The sequence below is a fragment of the Nannobrachium achirus genome (assembly GCF_963921795.1).
Source record: "Nannobrachium achirus genome assembly, chromosome: 13".
In the NCBI taxonomy this organism is placed as follows: domain Eukaryota; kingdom Metazoa; phylum Chordata; class Actinopteri; order Myctophiformes; family Myctophidae; genus Nannobrachium; species Nannobrachium achirus.
In genome coordinates, this window is record NC_137833.1 from 41,368,906 (window position 1) to 41,386,986 (window position 18,081).

The window sequence follows — 18,081 nt, forward strand, 5'->3', positions numbered from 1 at the left end:
AAATGTAAATCTATTTAAATCTGTCACTACGGGTACGCAGAAACCTTGCATGCCCATATTTCGTTATATGTTTGTCGTGCAAAATGGAACACGTTGTGAGCTTGCAGAGGGGCTGTTGGTGCTATTTATTTTCACCTATAATGGCATGCCTAAAACAGGGACAGTCAAGTCTGTCTCTGGGCTTTATAGATATTTAACCAACGAAAACTATTAAGAAGAGCACGTGACGGCCTGCGCCACAGGGTAGTGGTCCAGGCACCTAGGCTGGTAATCCAGCCCTTGCAATGTCGCAGGTTCGAGTCCCGATCCTGACGACCTTTGCTGCGTGCCACCCCCCCATCTCTCTCCCTGTTTCCAGTCAGCCTACTGTAAACCTATCAATAAAGGCAGAAAAACACCCAACAAAATACATATATATATATATAAAAAAAAAAGAAGAATAGCATGTGACTAAATAATAACTGCATTGGATGCACTGGGACACTTTTTTTAATCTCCTTTTCATTTGGAGCTAAAGTGGTACATGGAAGGTTTACCCCAACAGTGAGGAATGGCTAAAGAAAGACGTGAGAGAGGCGATAAGCGTCACGAGATTGGATTTGCTGTGTGGTTATGCTGTCAGGAGAGCGGTTGAATCAGACACTGAGTGGTACGGCCAGATGGGGAAGGCATCTGGAACACCACATCAACGGCCTTTTTACATGAATACTCTGAGCGTAAAAACACCCCGCAGATACAAAGACATCTGAAAAATGCAAGTGCTGGGGCTGACTCAGGGTTGGCGGTTAGCTGCTGTGGCCAGACGTACCGGTAGATAGCCACATTAAAACCCATTTTGAACGGGTACACATTATTGTGTATCATTATTTTATGCTTTAACTATTGAAAAATAGCAGATATACAAGATCACAGCGCGGCACCGAGTGCTGCGCTGCGAGCTTGTAGATCTGTTATTTTTTTTTTAATCTTGAAAATTCGAATTTTTACCCAACCATTTTTAACCTGTGTTTCTATGTCAGCAATCTGGCTTGCCATCGTCAAAGAAAAGGTCCTTTTCACTTAACTGGAGCTCAGTTAGTCTGTTCTTGAGAGACTACTATGTCAGTGGTTCTCAAACCATTTCATGTGAAGGACCCCCAAACTGATATTTGTTTGGCCACGGACCCCCCATCTCAAAATATTTAGTTCCAGGGACCACCAAGAAGCAAAATTTTAGTTACAAACGTTCGCTTTAAAAATACATAATATTCAAAGATTTGCACAAATTTTCACGACTTTTTCAAAAATAGCAGATCTACAAGCTTGCTGTGAGCTTGTATATCTGCTATTTTTCTATAGCTAAAGCTATAGCCATTTAGGCCTAATTCTAGGCCTAAATGGGTTAAATAAATCACAATTCTGAATGAAGCAGCCGTATGTCCTTTGCATAAAGTAAGTAGTAGATTGATTGTCACCTCCTGGCAGAAACATTGTATGTCCATATTATTCAACTTGCCATGTTTTTCTCTTTATTAATTATAATGAATTAATTCAAAAGTTGAAGTCTCGAAATATCTCTAAACATATGGGAACTTGTCACCTTTAATGACATGCCCCAAATAGGGATGCCAGGTTGAGAGTGGTTAAGTCAGTCTGTGGGTTTTTATACATATTTAACCAAAGACCAAATAATAACTACGTTGGATTCACTGGAATCTTCTTTGTTCCATCCATTCCCAGAAAAGTAACAAGTATTGGACATAAAAAAAGGTTTCTGCCCGCGAGGGTTCCTTTCTTTTTTTCTTTTATACCCGGGGAAGTTACTTTCTTGAGTTTGTTAATATAATCGTAATCACATTAATACACCTGGACAACCACTGGTCTATATATCAGGGCCCGGTTCAAGGATTTTACCTGTTCGGATTTACCAAACTGCTCTGGGAAGTCAAACCATCCACTCATAGGTTATAAGCGGGCACCTTGTGCTTTCACTCTATGAAACTCCATGACCACCAAGTCAAAAGTAAAGTGACTGACTCAGTGGAGAGTGGGGTTGACTGTTGTGTAAGTGTCGTATGGTTTAATTAGCCGGTAGCCGCAGACTCGAGTGTCGAGATCAGCTCCACTCTTATGGAATCGATTATGTGTGTCCTTTGTTGCAGACCCAAACACAGGCTTTAAAGGGCCTGGGTCTCACACAACTGTTGCTGCACGCACGCACGCACGCACGCACGCACGCACGCGCGCGCACACACACACACACACACACACACACACACGCACACGTATTTCTATATTACAGTATTGATACTTTTACTTAGTTACTTTTTTTTCCACAAATGGGTCCGTATGGGACCCTTTACAGGTCTGGAAGTAAGAGAGTATAGTGTACACAAATGGGACCAAACACAGACCCCAATTACGGGTCCATTTGGTTCCATTATGTGTCCACTCTGTGAGTTAAATGAACACTGGGGGGACGTTGGGCAGCCGGCGAGCGGCTCAGCGCATGCAGGGCCCCAGGGTGCCTAATGAGATTTTAAGAATCACCGTCTGCCTGGCGCTTCGCACAAAAAAAAAACCCCACTTAGTGGTTAGAGCAGCGGGGCAGGTTGGCCCAGACCCTGCAACCCTAGACCCAGCACACAGTTTACAGTAGGAAGGAACCCCATGTGGGGAATCTGAGAACCCCTCCGTTCACTGGCGTCAGTTCAGCAAAAGCTAAGGTACGGCAACATGACCGGTGTCTTGCATGCGCGCGAAGGCGCGCATGCAAGACACCGGTCATGTTGCCATACCTTAGCAACAGGCATGATGAATTCATTTTAAGAATTTTACATTTGATTGTTTTCCCGCTGTAGCCAAGGTATGGCAGCTGCCATACCTTGCCATACCCAATTGACGCCTCTGCCTCCGTTCCCTCTGCCCCCCCCCCCCCCCAGTTGTGTAAAGTAGCGAAGTATTTATTTAAGTACTGTACTTGAGTACAATTTTGAGGTATTTGTACAGTACCTACTTGAGTGTTTCCAATTTCCAATACTTTCACTTTTACTCCACTGCATTTTACTCCACTACGTTTATTGTCTCCACCAGCCGAAGGCTGAGGGAGAGTATGTTTTCCCCTCCGTCCGTGTGTCCGTCCGTCCGTCCGTGCGTGCGTCCGTCCGTCCGTGCGTCCGTGCGTCCTCGCAGTTTGTGAGCACCTAATCTCAGTCGCCGTTGGCCCGGACGCTGCCAAAGTGAGCACACACACTCCCTGGATGCCAATCTAGAACCTCTGCCCTAAATTTTTCAAATGGGCCTTTTCTAGCGCCACCTAGTGGCCGATGTTCGCAAAACACATTTTGGTGCACTACTCTTACAGATTTTGGCCAAAAATCCTACAAATCGGTAGGCAGTATCTCCACAGTCATGTGATCGACACAGATCTGTCCGATTTTGCATATTCCATCCTGATTGGCTAAGATTGGCTTCCAAAGTTTGTAGGATTGAGCCGTTTGGAACAAAATGCCTCAAATCCCAAACGCAAAGTGCAATCATCATGAAATCGCGCACACACGTTCCCACTAGGTCGAAGAAGAAATGCCACTTAATTTTTTTTAAATCAGCCTCATGGTGGCGCTATAACAGGCCGATTTGTGGTTTTACCTATAACTCCACTGATCAGTTTCAAACTTTGCAAGCGCACTCCCTAGAAGCTAACGATAAACCTTTGCCCTGCATTTTTCACATAAGCCTTTTATAGCGCCACCTTTGGGCCGACTTATGTAAAACACATTTTTGGATATTACTCCTTGAGATTTTATCCAAAAATCATGCAAATCGGTACACAGTATCTCTATAGTCATGTGATCAAGTCCGATCCGTCTGATATTTCATATGCCATCCTGATTGGCTAATATTAGCTTCCAAAGTTTGCAGGATTGCACCACCAGGACGCACAGCCTGGTGGAGACCTGTGCTCGGAAGAGCACTGCTTCTAGTTTGCTTTGTATCCACAACTTTCTAACATCCCATCGTGCATTGCGCAGAATGTGCAGGCAGCTTCCGGCGCCGCAGCCGAGAGTGATCTACAAGCTCACAACGGTTGCATCTGCGATGCGACGTGAGCTTGTATGTCTGCTGTTAACCGGAAGTGTCCCGCAAATAATGCTACAGTAAATTCTCACGGAAACAGGTGGATATTTGATTACAAAAAACTTCAGCCCTATACACATTTCGGCCATTTGAGAATAGCCGATCTACAAACTCACAATGCGTCGCACATTGTGAGCTTGTAGATGTGCCATTTTCAAAAGAGTTTTATACATCTTGCGAAATGGGACATTCTGCATAATGAGTACTTTTACTTTTGTACATTCTGGAATTTTACTTGTAACAGAATTTCCTATATTGCAGTATTTATACATATACTTAAGTCAAACATTTGAGTACTTTTCCCACCACTATTCCCCCCTCGCCGCTCCCCCACAATCCACCAGCCGCCATATACACCACTGCAAGGTAGGTATGCAAGGCAGGCAGGCACGTGCACACATAGACATCAAAGAGGGCTTGAGCCCCTGCCCCTTTATCTTCTGTAAAAAGTGCCCTTTCCAGGGGCGCCCGCTGGCCTGGTGGTCAAGGCGCATACCACATACTAGGCTATGATGCCTGCTGGCGTCGCCGGTTCGATTCCGGATCCTGACGACCTTTGCCACATGTCATTCCCCATCTCTCTACCCATTTCCTGTCAGTCTACTATCCTATCAAATAAAGGCATAAAAAGCCCAAAAACAAATCTTAAAAAAAAAAAAGAAAAAGAAAGTGCCCTTTCCAGACCATGAATGCAGTTTTTACTATGGTGAAAGAAATGTCCTCTTTCCATGCCATAGCTGAAGGCAGCATTCAAGAGAATTGCCTTGTCCAAACTCTCCTGAACTTGAACGCAGCATCTTATGTTGAAAGAATTGTCCTCTCTGCGTAGAAACCAAGCATCGAAAATAGCCGACCTCCAAGCTCACAATGAGCCGCAGTGCGGCGCGTTGTGAGCTTGGAGGTCTGCTATTTTTGATATTTTCACCAAAAGGCCCTTTTAGAAATGTCAGCCCCTGCCTCTCTAACATTCCCTGCACGTCCCTGAAGGGAGGGGTTGGTTTGGGAGAGCAGAATAAGGGGGGGGGGCACGCTTCGCACCCCCCCCCCCCCCCTCCCTCTCCCTCCATCCCTACAAACATCCAGAGGAAAAGAAGAAAAAAAAAGTAATTACACGTTTCGAAAATGAAAGGAGAGGGAGGGGGAGGGGCACGTCAATTCTTCGGCTAATGAAAACTGACAGGGAAGAAATGACAGTTACCAGAGGGAGCAGTCAGTCCACTCCAGCCGTCCCGGGCTCCTTATAAGGCCCGGGCCTGCACACAGGGGCGGCACAAGGGGTAGGACAGTGGGACTGAGTTACCAGGGCCCAAGGTGGAGGGGCCCTAGTAACTTTAGCTATTGAAAAATAGCAGATATACAAGCTCACAGCGCGGCACCGAGTGCCGCGCTGCGAGCTTGTAGATCTGCTATTTTTGAAAAAGTCGTGAAAATGTGTGCAAATCTTTGAATATGTATTTTTTTAAGCGAACATTTGTACCTCAAATTTTGCTTCTGGGGGGGTCCCTGGAACTAAATATTTTGAGATGGGGGTCCGTGGCCAAATTCATATCATTTTGGGGGTCCTTCACGTGAAAAAGTTTGAGCATCACTGACATGGAAACATGGGTTTTCTTGCACACATTTTCACAATTTTTCAAAAATAGCAGATCACCGAGTGCCGCGCTGTGAGCTTGTATATCTGCTATTTTTCAATAGTTAACATTCATGGGGGGCCCGCAGTGAATCCTTGTACCCAGAGTTTGGTGTGACGCCCCTGCCTGCACAGCTAATAAACTCCCTAGCACGCTCCCAACCTGGCAACCGCCGACCGACCGCTCGGTTCCTCTCTCTTTCTCTCTGTCTCTCATTCTCTCCCTCTCTCTCTCTCTTTCCTCATTTCCTCCTTCGCTATTCTCTGCGCACAGAGTTTTTATTGTCCACCAGATGATCATGCGCCCGCGGCCTGGCCTGCACAGACTGGGAGCCAGAGAGCCCATAAAGCATCGCGCGGGGCGGTGTCAGTCCAATATCTGGCACCGGCACTTATTGAGGGCATTGTCGGGGGCACAGAAGACCCACAACGGTACTGTACGTGCAAGCACACACACAAGCACGCGTCGCGCACACACACTAGAGATGGGACGATAAGCAATATTATAGTTTATCGCGTTAAAAAAAGCACTTGCGATAATCGTGGAGATTTAATTTATTGTGATATCGTCCTCCGTCATGCACGGGGATCAATTCACCTTTTATTTGCCGAGCTGCATATCCGGAACCACTTAAACACTATAATTGGTAAAAGGTATAATATATATATATATATATACTTGATAGTCTTTTTTCACTCTCTATCAAAAGTCTTTGCCAAAAAATAGCTGATCTACAAGCTCACAACGCGTCGCAAGCTTGTAGATCGGCTATTTTTGGGCAAATGTTCCGCCCCTGGATAATGGATTTTGATTATCGCGATAATATCGTAAATCGCGATTTCTTTTGTCACAATAATCGCGATATGAAATGTTCATATCGTCCCATCCCTAACACACGCGCGCACACACACGCAAACACGTGCGTGCTCGCACACACACACACACACACACACACACACCCCCGACTGAACTTTCATATGCTTGCAATTATTGGGTCTGACGCTCTGACTGACCAAACACCTTACTTCTGTCCGCCGGGCCCCGGTGAGGGCCCTGAAAGTGCTATTATTAAAGTCTAACGCTCATTAATCAAGTTTCTCGCGCAGCGGCCCGCCACGCACCACAATCACACCTCCCTTCTGCCCCAAAGTCAACAGAAAGAGAGGAATGGGATCCCCTCCTCTGTGGCCCTCCTCACCTCATCACCAAATCAAGCTGGGTTATCGGAGGAATTAAGACGCTAATGGAATTGGCCCCTGGGCCGACGAGGAAATAACCCAGCGTCGTTTCCCAGTCGGCGACTTCCTCAATGGCTCATATTTGCAGGGATATTACGTCAATGTTGAAAATGGATTCACCTCCCCACTCAGCTTACCATCCATCCTAACAGTCCCCCCCTCCCCCCCCCCCACACACACACACATCCCAAAATAAAAACATTCAACTGAGCTTAAACCAACCGCAGACGCTGTGATATTGTCTGGACCACAACTGACACAAATGAGCCATGTGTGTCAGTCACAGTAGCCATAGCCATCTTTAACCACTTTGTATATATCGTCGTTGTCGGGTGGAAACCTTGTACGTCCAACACTGTTAGTTTTGTAACTAAGATCTGCTGTTTTCACTACTTTTGTGCGACGGCCTTGTATGATGAGGCAGGGCATTACTTTGCGAAAGAAGGAACACATTTGAAACTTGGAGATACAAGGTTTCCACCCGACAACGACGATATACTTGGTACAACAAATAGTGAACATCGCCAGTCTACAAGCTCACAAGGTGTTGTGTGCGCTTGTGGATCTGCAATTTTGTTCAAATTTGTAGATTTTTTTTTTAAAACATTTTTTGAATTTCTTTTACAGGCTTTTTTTTAAAGGTTTATAGCCTATAATGACGTGCCCAAAGCAGGACGCCAGGTTGAAAGTGGTTAACAAGGCAGCCAGGAGCAGCGGCCAGGAAGCTCTCAGCACTTGGACAGCCGTTACAAACACCTGGGACAGAATATGCCAGGGGAGCCGGGCTTTTTTGACGCAAACTGATGAGGTATGGAAAAACAACACTAAAATGTACTCCCTGGACAATAAATGACAAGGCAACGTAGGGGATAGACAGAAAAAACAGCCAGCGACAGTGAGTTAATTAAAAAAAAAGTGGTATGGCCTTATCAGTGAGGAGCTGATACAGAGGCCTGTATCTGACGTGAGACGCAGACAGCATGCCAAACAGACAGTAAACTGTGGTCCTCTTCTCCTCCAGATGCTCGCGACAGGGCCATCCATGAGAGAGAGAGAGAGAGAGAGAGAGAGAGAGAGAGAGAGAGAGAGAGAGAGAGAGAGAGAAGGGGAGAAGCGAGGGAGGGCGTAATGCAATGAGAAGAGAGCAATAGCTAGGAGATAGCTAGATGTAGATTTGGTAGCAAGGTAAGGGAAAGAATACAGAAGAGAGAGAGAGGGAGAGAAAGAGACCGGCTTAGACTGTGACAGCCAGCAAGACAGATAAGATAGACAGACAGACAGACAGACAGACAGACTGACACGTACTGTACAGTAAATGACCAAATCACCCAGAGAGACAGGGAGAGGGGGAGAGATTCGAAGACAGTGATCTAGGGGATGGGACGATACGCGATATTATCGTTTATCGTGATAGAAAACACTTGCGATAATCGTATCGTGGAGATTTGATTTAGCGTGATATCGTCCTCCGTCATGCACTGGGAGCAATTCACCTTTTATTTGCCGAGCTGCATATCCGGTACCACTTAAAACACTCTAGAATCGGTAAAAGGTACTTATACGTACTTGATACAGTCTTTTTTCACTCTCTATCAAAAGTCTTTGCCAAAAAAATAGCCGATCTACAAGCTCACAACGCGTTTGCGTTGCGACGCGTTGTGAGCTTGTAGATCGACTATTTTTTGGGCAAATGTTGCACCTCAGGATAATGCATTTTGATTATCGCGATAACATCGTAAAAGCGCGATTTCTTTTGTCACAATAATCGCGATGTGACATTTTCATATGGTCCCATCCCTACAGCGATCTAGATGGAGATGGTTAAGCCTCGATCGTCGGGTCGTGTAGTGCGGTGTAGTCTTTTTGAGCGTTAACGTTGTAGTTTTATGACTCAAAAAGACTACACCGCACTACACCGCGCTATCCACCGCGGACCCGACTCTGATCGAGGCTTTAGGGGTCTGTCTGGGTTGGTGACTGTGGATGGATGGGGGGACGGGGGGGGACGGGGGGGGGGGGGACGGGGGGGGACGGGGGGGACGGGGGGGGTTGTGTGGCAGCCCCCAAAACCACCAGTCAGTCCTGGAGTCGTCCAGCCCTCAGCGCTGACTAGGCAGGATCACAGCCCAGAAGGAATGTGGTGAAAAACGGAGCTCCCACTGCTTGTAAATCAGGCTAAAGCCTGCCTAAAGAAAAAGAAAAAAAAAAAAAAAATCCGGGTGTGTTTTTTCCCCTCATCCCTCCCCGCATGATGCCTTTATTTCTACCAAATTTGTTTCCGATTCCTACTCTCAATGGACACATTGTTTTAAACTGCCTGAAAATGGTAGCAATTAAAGTGCGGGACAGTAGCCCCCATCCCCCACCGTCCTACTGTCGATTGGCTAAGCCCCTTTCCATGCAGATTTGAGGAAAATCTTTCGCACGTACTCCAAAATTATCATTCACAGATACAACAATCACTTCCAGACCGCACTGTACGAGTCATCAATATCAAAACAATATCAATCTTCTTCTCTATGGGTTTGATACCTGCCCGTACCTGCCATTATCCAAGTACCAACCACCTGACACAGTACCAACCACACACACACACACACACACACACACACACACACACACACACACACACACACACACACACACACACACACACACACACACACACACACACACACACACACACACACACACACACACACACACACACACAAGATGGGACGATATGAAAATTCATATCACGATTATCGTGACAAAAGAAATCACGATTTACGATATTATCGCGATAATCAAAATCCATTATCATCATTATTGAGGTGCAAAATAGCCGATCTACAAGCTCACAACGCGTTGCGACGCGTTGTAAGCTTGTAGATCTGCAATTTTTTGGCAAAAACTTTTGATAGAGAGTGAAAAAAGACTGTATCAAGTACGTATATTAGTACCTTTTACCAATTTTAGAGAGTTTAAGTGGTACAGCTCGGCAAATAAAAGGTAAATTGATCCCAGTGCATGACGGAGGACGATATCACGATAAATTGAATCTCCACTATTATACGATTATGTTTTTTTTAATCACGATAAACGATAATATCGCGTATCGTCCCATCCCTAACACACACACACACACACACACACACACACACACACACACACACACACACAGCCACGTGCACGACCACGTGCACACTCACCACATCTCTCATCAGCCAGGTATGATAAACACGTTTGTGATTTACTTTGTCCCCGGCTCTTGGGAGCCGAGCCTGAACCGTAAATAAAACGTTCTGCCTCCAGATTTCTAGGCTCCCGTCCACACACTCCTTTGTGCAGTCCATGGATGTAGCAGGCAGCGTGAAGGGAAGAGCGGATAAGGAGAGGAGAGGGGAGGAGGAGGAGAGGCTGCATGCCTGGGCAGGTACACTAAACCAACAATACCGGGAACGCATTATTTCGCATTGTTTTATGCTTGAAAAATAGCAGATATACAAGCTCACAGCCGCGCTGTGAGCTTGTAAAAGCATTGAATAATTCTAGACCTAAATGGGTTAAGCTGACACTCTGCCAGGTGTGCTGTTATTTTATTTTTTAAAGACACAGTCACTCTGACAGCAGCGAGTCCCATCTCTAATCTGAGGCTGATGTCAACTGTACATTCTCCTGAAGGGAAAGAAGATGATCAGACTCTAAACAGAAACGTTATGTAATCCCCACAGTGTGACATCGGTGCTGACTGTGTTAGGCCTAGAATTATTGAATGCTTTAGCTATTGAAAAATAGCAGATCTACAAGCTCACAGCGCGGCACCGAGTGCCGCGCTGCGAGCTTGTAGATCTGCTATTTTTGAGAAAGTCGTCAAAATGTGTGCAAATCTTTGAATATAATGTATTTTCAAAGCGACGTTTGTAACTCAAATTTTGCTTCCGAGTGGTCCGTGGAACTAAATATGTTGAATGGGGGTCCGTGGCCAAATAAATATCATTTTGGGGGTCCTTCACATGAAAAGGTTTGAGAACCACTGACACAGCAGTCTCTCAAGAACAGACCAACTGAGTGAAAAGGAATTTTTTTTTTCTTTGACGATGGCTACCCAGATTGCTGACAGAAACATAATAGGTTTTTCCAAAAATCTTAGAAGGATTCAAATTAAGACACTTATAGAATCGGGTCAAAATTTCACAATTTTTCAAAAATAGCAGATCTACAAGCTCGCAGCGCGGCACTCGGTGCCGCGCTGTGAGCTTGTATATCTGCTATTTTTCAATAGTTAAAGCATAAAATAATGATACACAATAATGTGTACCCGTTCTGAATGGGTTAAGCACTGGAACGCTTTAACAGGAATTAATTCGGAAAGGCGTATATACAGTATCCCTTGAGCGAAGGACTCGCTTTTATTTACACCCCTTAATTAATAGAACTAGCATTCTGTATAAAAGTGTTCACTTCTGTTACTAAGTACATGGGGAAGGGTCTGGGAGCGCGTCGAGCGTTACTTTAGCCTTGCTAGTCGCGCTACGATTTAGAATAAGAGATATACCAGACGATTATTATATGAAACAATTATACCAAACTATACACCTTTTAAATGAGGGGAATCATTTTGGAGGTGCACCGGCGCTCTTGTATCCACCGCGGGTTCTGCTGTGGGTCTCTAGACCGGATCTGAAAACCCAAAAAGGAGACCCTTCTCCATGGATGGTACGTTTGGTTGTGCAATGCCGCGATTGTTGGGGTGTTTGGTGCCCGGGATGAGACCGTCTCAAGTATGGAGTGTGCTGTGCCTACGCCTAAACTTTCACCAGTTTGCATGGTTATTGGGTTGGAGTTATCAGTTGAAAATCAGTCATTTTCAGTTTTGTTCGATATATAATTTTTTCAGAATTCGTAGTTTTTTTCTGCTTCTGGAAAATTCTTACGCTTTGCATACATTTGTACTTTTTCACCATTAGTTGATGCTTCATATGCATATGAGTCAAATCGATGGGCTCATGTGTCTATTTTTGGAACACAGTTCTTATACACAACGATGCTATTGAGACTATGGTATTTTCAATTCCCGGGATTTGGAAGCCCTTACTAATTTGGCACGTTCCATTATGAAGCTCACAGCCCAAATCTGGGACCATTTGGTGTATCGCTCCCCGAGTTATGCCCCGGACAGGGGATTCGCGGTCAGACCCTTTTTTCCACCCAGACAGAGATCTGGGGGCTTATAGTATGATGATGATGATGATGATGTTATAAAAAGGTTTTTGTGATATATAACAGACTGCAATGTACCTCTCCTGCTCTCACCAAAAAAATAATACAAAAGGGGGGCGCCCGCTGGCCTACTGGTCCAGGCGCATACCACTTGATGAGGCAGGGCATGGATGCCTGGCGGCGTCGCCGGTTCGATTCCCGATCCGGACAACCTTTGTCACTCCCCATCTCTCCCCCCATTTCCTGTCAGTCTACTGTCCTACAATAAAGGCATAAAAGCCCCCCCAAAAAAACTAATCTTTAAAATACAGTAATACAAAATAAATGCATAGAATAGATGAAAATTCAATTATCTTCAATGCAATAAAATCGCTTTAAGATTAATTATTATTGTAAATTTGTATTTTGTTTTCTCTTATTTTTCCCCATGTCATATACACAGTGCTTTTAACATTCTTAACCTGGCGCTTTACTTAGCTGTCTAATAACACAGGCCTAGGACTCATTTAGCCTGTTTTCCAACTGCAGCAGTTACCGTAGCTCATGTTAGAATAACAATTAACACTTCCAACCCTGTTGGAAACAGAGGGCTTGCTGTGTGAATCCAGCCACATTGATGCTCCTGAGTCAGACAGGAATTCATCTTGTTTTGCTTCTTCTCACAAGTCTGTATGTGTCTACTGTCAGGAGGAGCAGCAGGAGACAGCACTGCTCCTTATAAGGTCTGGGACAGGTTAAGGCACTGCAGTTATAGCCAGGGTCTCTGGAACAAACTGAGGAACACTCACTCACCTACTACCAAGCACAAGACTTACTGTATATGATCCCCCGACAACGTAACGCTCTCACGTTGAAGACACTTTCTCTCATTATCCTGCCTACAGTAGGTTAATGTATAGCTTACAGGCAACTCGTCTATACCCTGGTGTCCCTATTTGGGCAAAAACCTACCTTTTTGAGCAGTGGTAAACCGCTCCATAGAGTGGCTGTGCGTGTGTCTGTAGCCTTTTTCCTCAGCGTTTTGCCATAGCAAAATGTGTGTACGTAGCATCATGTTTGTCTAGTGATGTCATATGTCGTATGTCTGTAGCCTTTTTCCTCAGCGTTTTGCCATAGCAAAACGTGTGTGTGTAGCATAGCCTGTACATCCTAGACTCAAATCCTAGTCTGAGGACGTTATGCAAGCACGACCACCACTCACTTCACATTGGGTGTGATTTACAAGATCAAAATGTGAAACGTTGTGAACTTGTACATCGGATATTTTCACTCTTCATTGAACGAGTATAATGTTATTCATGAACCAGAATTAAATACTTGTTATACGTATGAAATATTCAGAGACAGACATACCGATAGCATCAATACAAGCGCACGCACGCATACACGCACGCACACACGCACGCACGCACGCACGCACGCACGCACGCACGCACGCACACACGCACACATAGCCCACATACTGTGCAGAAGCAGAAAGGAAGTGAGGCGTACTCGAGGAGGAAGCGGGAGATACTAAAGTCAAGATCACTCACCTACTCTGAAGTTGGGGGCGGTCAGGGTGTCGGTGGCGTGTCCGTTCTCGCTGATGATGGTGGTGGTGTTGCCCTTCTCGCAGTTGTTGTGGCACCGGCCTCCCGCGCAGGTCACCTTGCAGATGGTCGGCGTGAACACCACCTTGATCCTCGAGTGGTTGCCCACTGCCGGCCGTACCACAGGCCACACCAGGAGGAGAAGAGAGAGGAGGCAGAGTCGAGTTAGTCTCAGATCCATATTTGGATTAAACCACCCTGGAGTCACGGGAACCCGCAGAGGCTCCCGTCAAAACAATAACAAAAAGGTTCTGCTGTTGTGCTTCCCAGTGTTTATTGCGGATCTGGTGATGTCTCCCTTTTCTCTCTCGCTTTCTCTCCCTGCACTCATTCACTTTCAATTCTGTCTCTCTCTCTCTCTCTCTCTCTCTCTCTCTCTCTCTCTCTCTCTCCCACAATGCTCCTAAATCCGGTGAGTCTCTGAAACACGAGGAGAGACGAATGAAGAAATGCTGGGGGGGTAGGCAGAGAGAGTTTCAGCAAACAAAACTCTGGGATAGACTCCAATTCTTCATCAAAAGTCAAGTTCTCTGAAAGGTGGGTATTGGCACATCACAATGCCATGCTTTATTTCAGTCAGTCAGTGTGGGTATGGCAGCTCAAGCTTCTGTGCCTGTTTTTTTTTTCTCTCCACCTCTTCTTCTTGCTTTTTTAACCCCTGCGTTCCCACACAGCACACTCTTCAAAGACTCTGGCAAACTAATACTACCAATTTGTTTGCCGTTTCTTAAAAAAGGGGTTTAGCAAAAGTACCCCAATTTGTCCACCCTCAGGTCACCTCTTTTTGAGTCCGCAGTGCAGGGATGAATGGAGTCATGGCAGCCCTAAGAGAAAAAACTTAAGCTGTCCTGGGTCTGCCTGTCTACCCATCCGCCTACTCCTGCTCCCTCCTCCCTCACCGCCCAAACCCAGCCCTGCACAAGTGTCAGAGTATGAGTGAGTAAGAGAGGAGTGTCAACCACAAACATCTGTCCCAGGTCTCAGACTGTCTACCTATACAGTATACCAGGGGTCTTCAATGTTTTCAGGCCAAGGACCCCTTAGTTGAGAGAGAGATGAAGCAGGGACCCCCACAACCTTATCATAGATTCCATATAGTTTCATATTTTGGATTCATGTCAAATTGTGTCTTCAGATATTTAACTCACTGAATGCCACCCTTTATTTCAAATCTATCAAAATGGTGCCACCATTTTTGTTTAATTTTACCTTTTTATGGGGGCCAAAATCATATTTTGAACTTAAATTACATATATAAATCTATGCTTCTATCGAAAGCCACACTACCCCTCTTACAAAGGAAAACATGTATATTTATATATATATCCTATCATTAGTGTAATCTGGAGTGCAATGGCCTTTGAAAACCACCAGGTGGTGGTCTCCTACTATCTGATCAACTAACAGAAGAAGGAAGAAGACGTCCATCTTTTTTTTGGTCTGGGCCTAGTTGTTTACATTTTGGCCAGGCCTTTTAGCTAGCATGCTACACACTTCAGAGCCCTGGCGATCGCTATCAAGGGCTCTGATTGCCAAATGGATGGCATCGACAGAACGGGGGCATTTTTCTGCGTTTTTGAATACCTATACATCGTCTGGGAAGCACGGAATGTGTATAAACGAACGTTTTAAGATAACATTTAAACGGCCGGAACCAATGTTCGGTTATACCGGTTTCCCGTCGGACTGTGTTACACTGGTGCTACAGTCAAATCGGCCGTATCGCTCCGGTCACGGAGGCTCACGGCTAACTTCTAGAGCGATTTTTTTGAAATTACAATTATGAAAAAATGCAAAAACTTTTGATTAATTAAAAAGACGTAAAGTACGTTTATGGCACTCAGGAACAAAGACGTATACTACGTTTATGGCGTTCAGTGTTTAACCACTTGAACTGTCAATACTTAATAAACTTGATCTTTCACTCTGTACTTAGTCTGCGCTTTCTCCCCTCTACACCAAAGCTCTCAGCTAAAAATAGCCGATCTACAAGCTTGAGCTTGTACAAGCTTGAGCTTGTAGATCTGCTATGTTTGGCTAAAGTTCTCAGAATATGGACACTAAGGTTCAAGCGGTTAATATAAAAAAGGAGAAAAAAGTTTCTATCACTTAAAGATTTGGAGGACCCCCTGTAGTAAATCTGAGGACCCCCTAGGGGTCCCGGACCCCCTGTTGAAGACCCATGGTATACAGTATATCGCCACTGTCAGGTGGAAACCTTGTATGACCAAAAGATGACCACCTCTTAAGCTCTTAACGCTTCTATTTCATTGCCCCGTACATATTTTGCCGTATGACAAATAGCGGAAATAGTATAGTCTTGAACATTTAATTACATTTAATTACATGCCCAAAATAAGGATAATGTGGTGGATTTCCCGGGGGGGAAACAGTACAAGAAAAATGTGTTTCGACGGATCCAATGAGTTATGAGTTATGCAATCCAATACTTTTTGTTTGTTAAATATTTGTAAAACCCACAGACCGACAAAGTGAAACCAATGAAACTGATTTAATGGGAGAGAGAGAGAAGGGGTGGGGGGGGGGGGGAGAGGGAGGTATGGAGATACATTTTTTCCACCCAACAGCGACGATATGATATCAACAACAGCTTTTTTAATCCATTTAGAACGGGTACACATTATTTATTGTGTATCATTATTTTATGCTTTTACTAAAAAAATAGCAGATATACAAGCTCACAGCGTGGCACCGAGTGCCGCGCTGCGAGCTTGTAGATCTGCTATTTTTTTTTTTTATCGTGAAAATTCTAATTTTGACCCGATTCTATAAGTGTCTTTTGAATCCTTCTAAGACTTTTTGAAAAACCTATGTTTCTATGTCAGCAATCTGGCCAGCCATCGTCAAAGAAAAGGTCCTTTTCACTCAACTGGAGCTCAGTTAGTCTGTTCTTGAGAGACTACTATGTCAGTGGTTCTCAAACCTTTTCATGTGAAGGACCCCCAAAATGATATGCATTTGGCCACGGACCCCCATCTCAAAATATTTAGTTCCAGGGACCACCCAGAAGCAGAATTTGAGTTACAAACTTTCGCTTTGAAAATACATATATTCAAAGATTTGCACACATTTTCACGACTTTTTCAGCGCAGCACTTGGTGCTGCGCACTATTTGGTGCCGCGCTGTGAGCTTGTAGATCTGCTATTTTTCAATTGCTAAAGCATTCAATAATTCTAGGCCCAAATGGGTTTTAAAATACCTCTCGTCAAGATACCTCTTGCATTTTCTCCATTTTTACTCCACTGCGTGCCACAACTGTTTACTACTGCGTTGGACTGTGCTTCCTTCCACTGCCTCTCTGGTTCCTGGCAACCCAGTGGCAGGTCTAAAACCTCCCCCAGAAAACCCCAGACTCCTGTGCTGGATGGTCTGTCTGCGGCTGTCAGTTGTTCACACCAGACAGAGGGGAGACGCCAGGCTCGCGGCCAAGCAGCGAAGAGGCCTGTTTTCTAAACCTGAGAGGCCGGCAAAACCACTGGATTAGAGGTTTTAGGCTGCCTAAATATTTGCTATAAGGTGCAAGTAGATGTCGATTAAAGCGAGACCTAATATGATATAGTGAGTGGTTTAACTCCAAATGTTAACAGAGAGCTGGTTTAAAATATCCTGCCAGTATTATACAGTACAGTACACACAGTACACACACACACACACACACACACACACACACACACACACACACACACACACACACACACACACACACACACACACACACACACACACACACACACACACACACACACACACACACACACACACACACACACACACACACACACACACACACACAGATGTGAGTGATATACAGCAGAGGAACCTTGGTGGGGATAAGGCCCTAGAGTAGAGTAGGTGTATTTTCTAAGACCTTACACTATAGGCAATATTGTTTTGGATGGCTGGGAAATACTCGGCCTGTGATTGGGTGAGATGGGAGGAAAGGAGCGCTTGTTTTGTTTCATGTGATTAGCACTTCTCAGGCGGCGAGCATGGGTCCTGACTCCTGACCCAGTACTTGGGAAAACAGTGTGCAGTAGACAGTACACTGTGAAAAATGTACCCTCGACCTCCCAGGTGTTTTCAGCATTTGAGTTTAGCAGTCCCCAAATCTTAATTTAAACCTTAATATTCTTCTAATTATTGACCATATTAACACGGCGACCATTTTGCACTTACATCATACGTGGGGGGGGGGGGGACCTCCCACCTTCCCCCGACTGTGTTGTAATAGCATATATTTTGGGGGACTGCCCCATAGGTCGAACTCCCGCTGGGTC

At 45.0% G+C, this 18,081-nt stretch overlaps 1 protein-coding gene across 2 annotated transcripts in view; it reads right to left on the minus strand.

The window, feature by feature from the left end:
- Positions 1-18,081, minus strand: part of ltbp1 (latent transforming growth factor beta binding protein 1) — a 193,250-nt gene that overhangs the window by 121,128 nt on the left and 54,041 nt on the right. For both annotated transcript variants that reach the window (XM_080741091.1, XM_080741090.1), the window contains exon 5: positions 13,726-13,890. In XM_080741091.1, the coding sequence (XP_080597217.1) occupies positions 13,726-13,890 (165 nt within the window). The remainder of the gene's footprint in view (positions 1-13,725; positions 13,891-18,081) is intronic.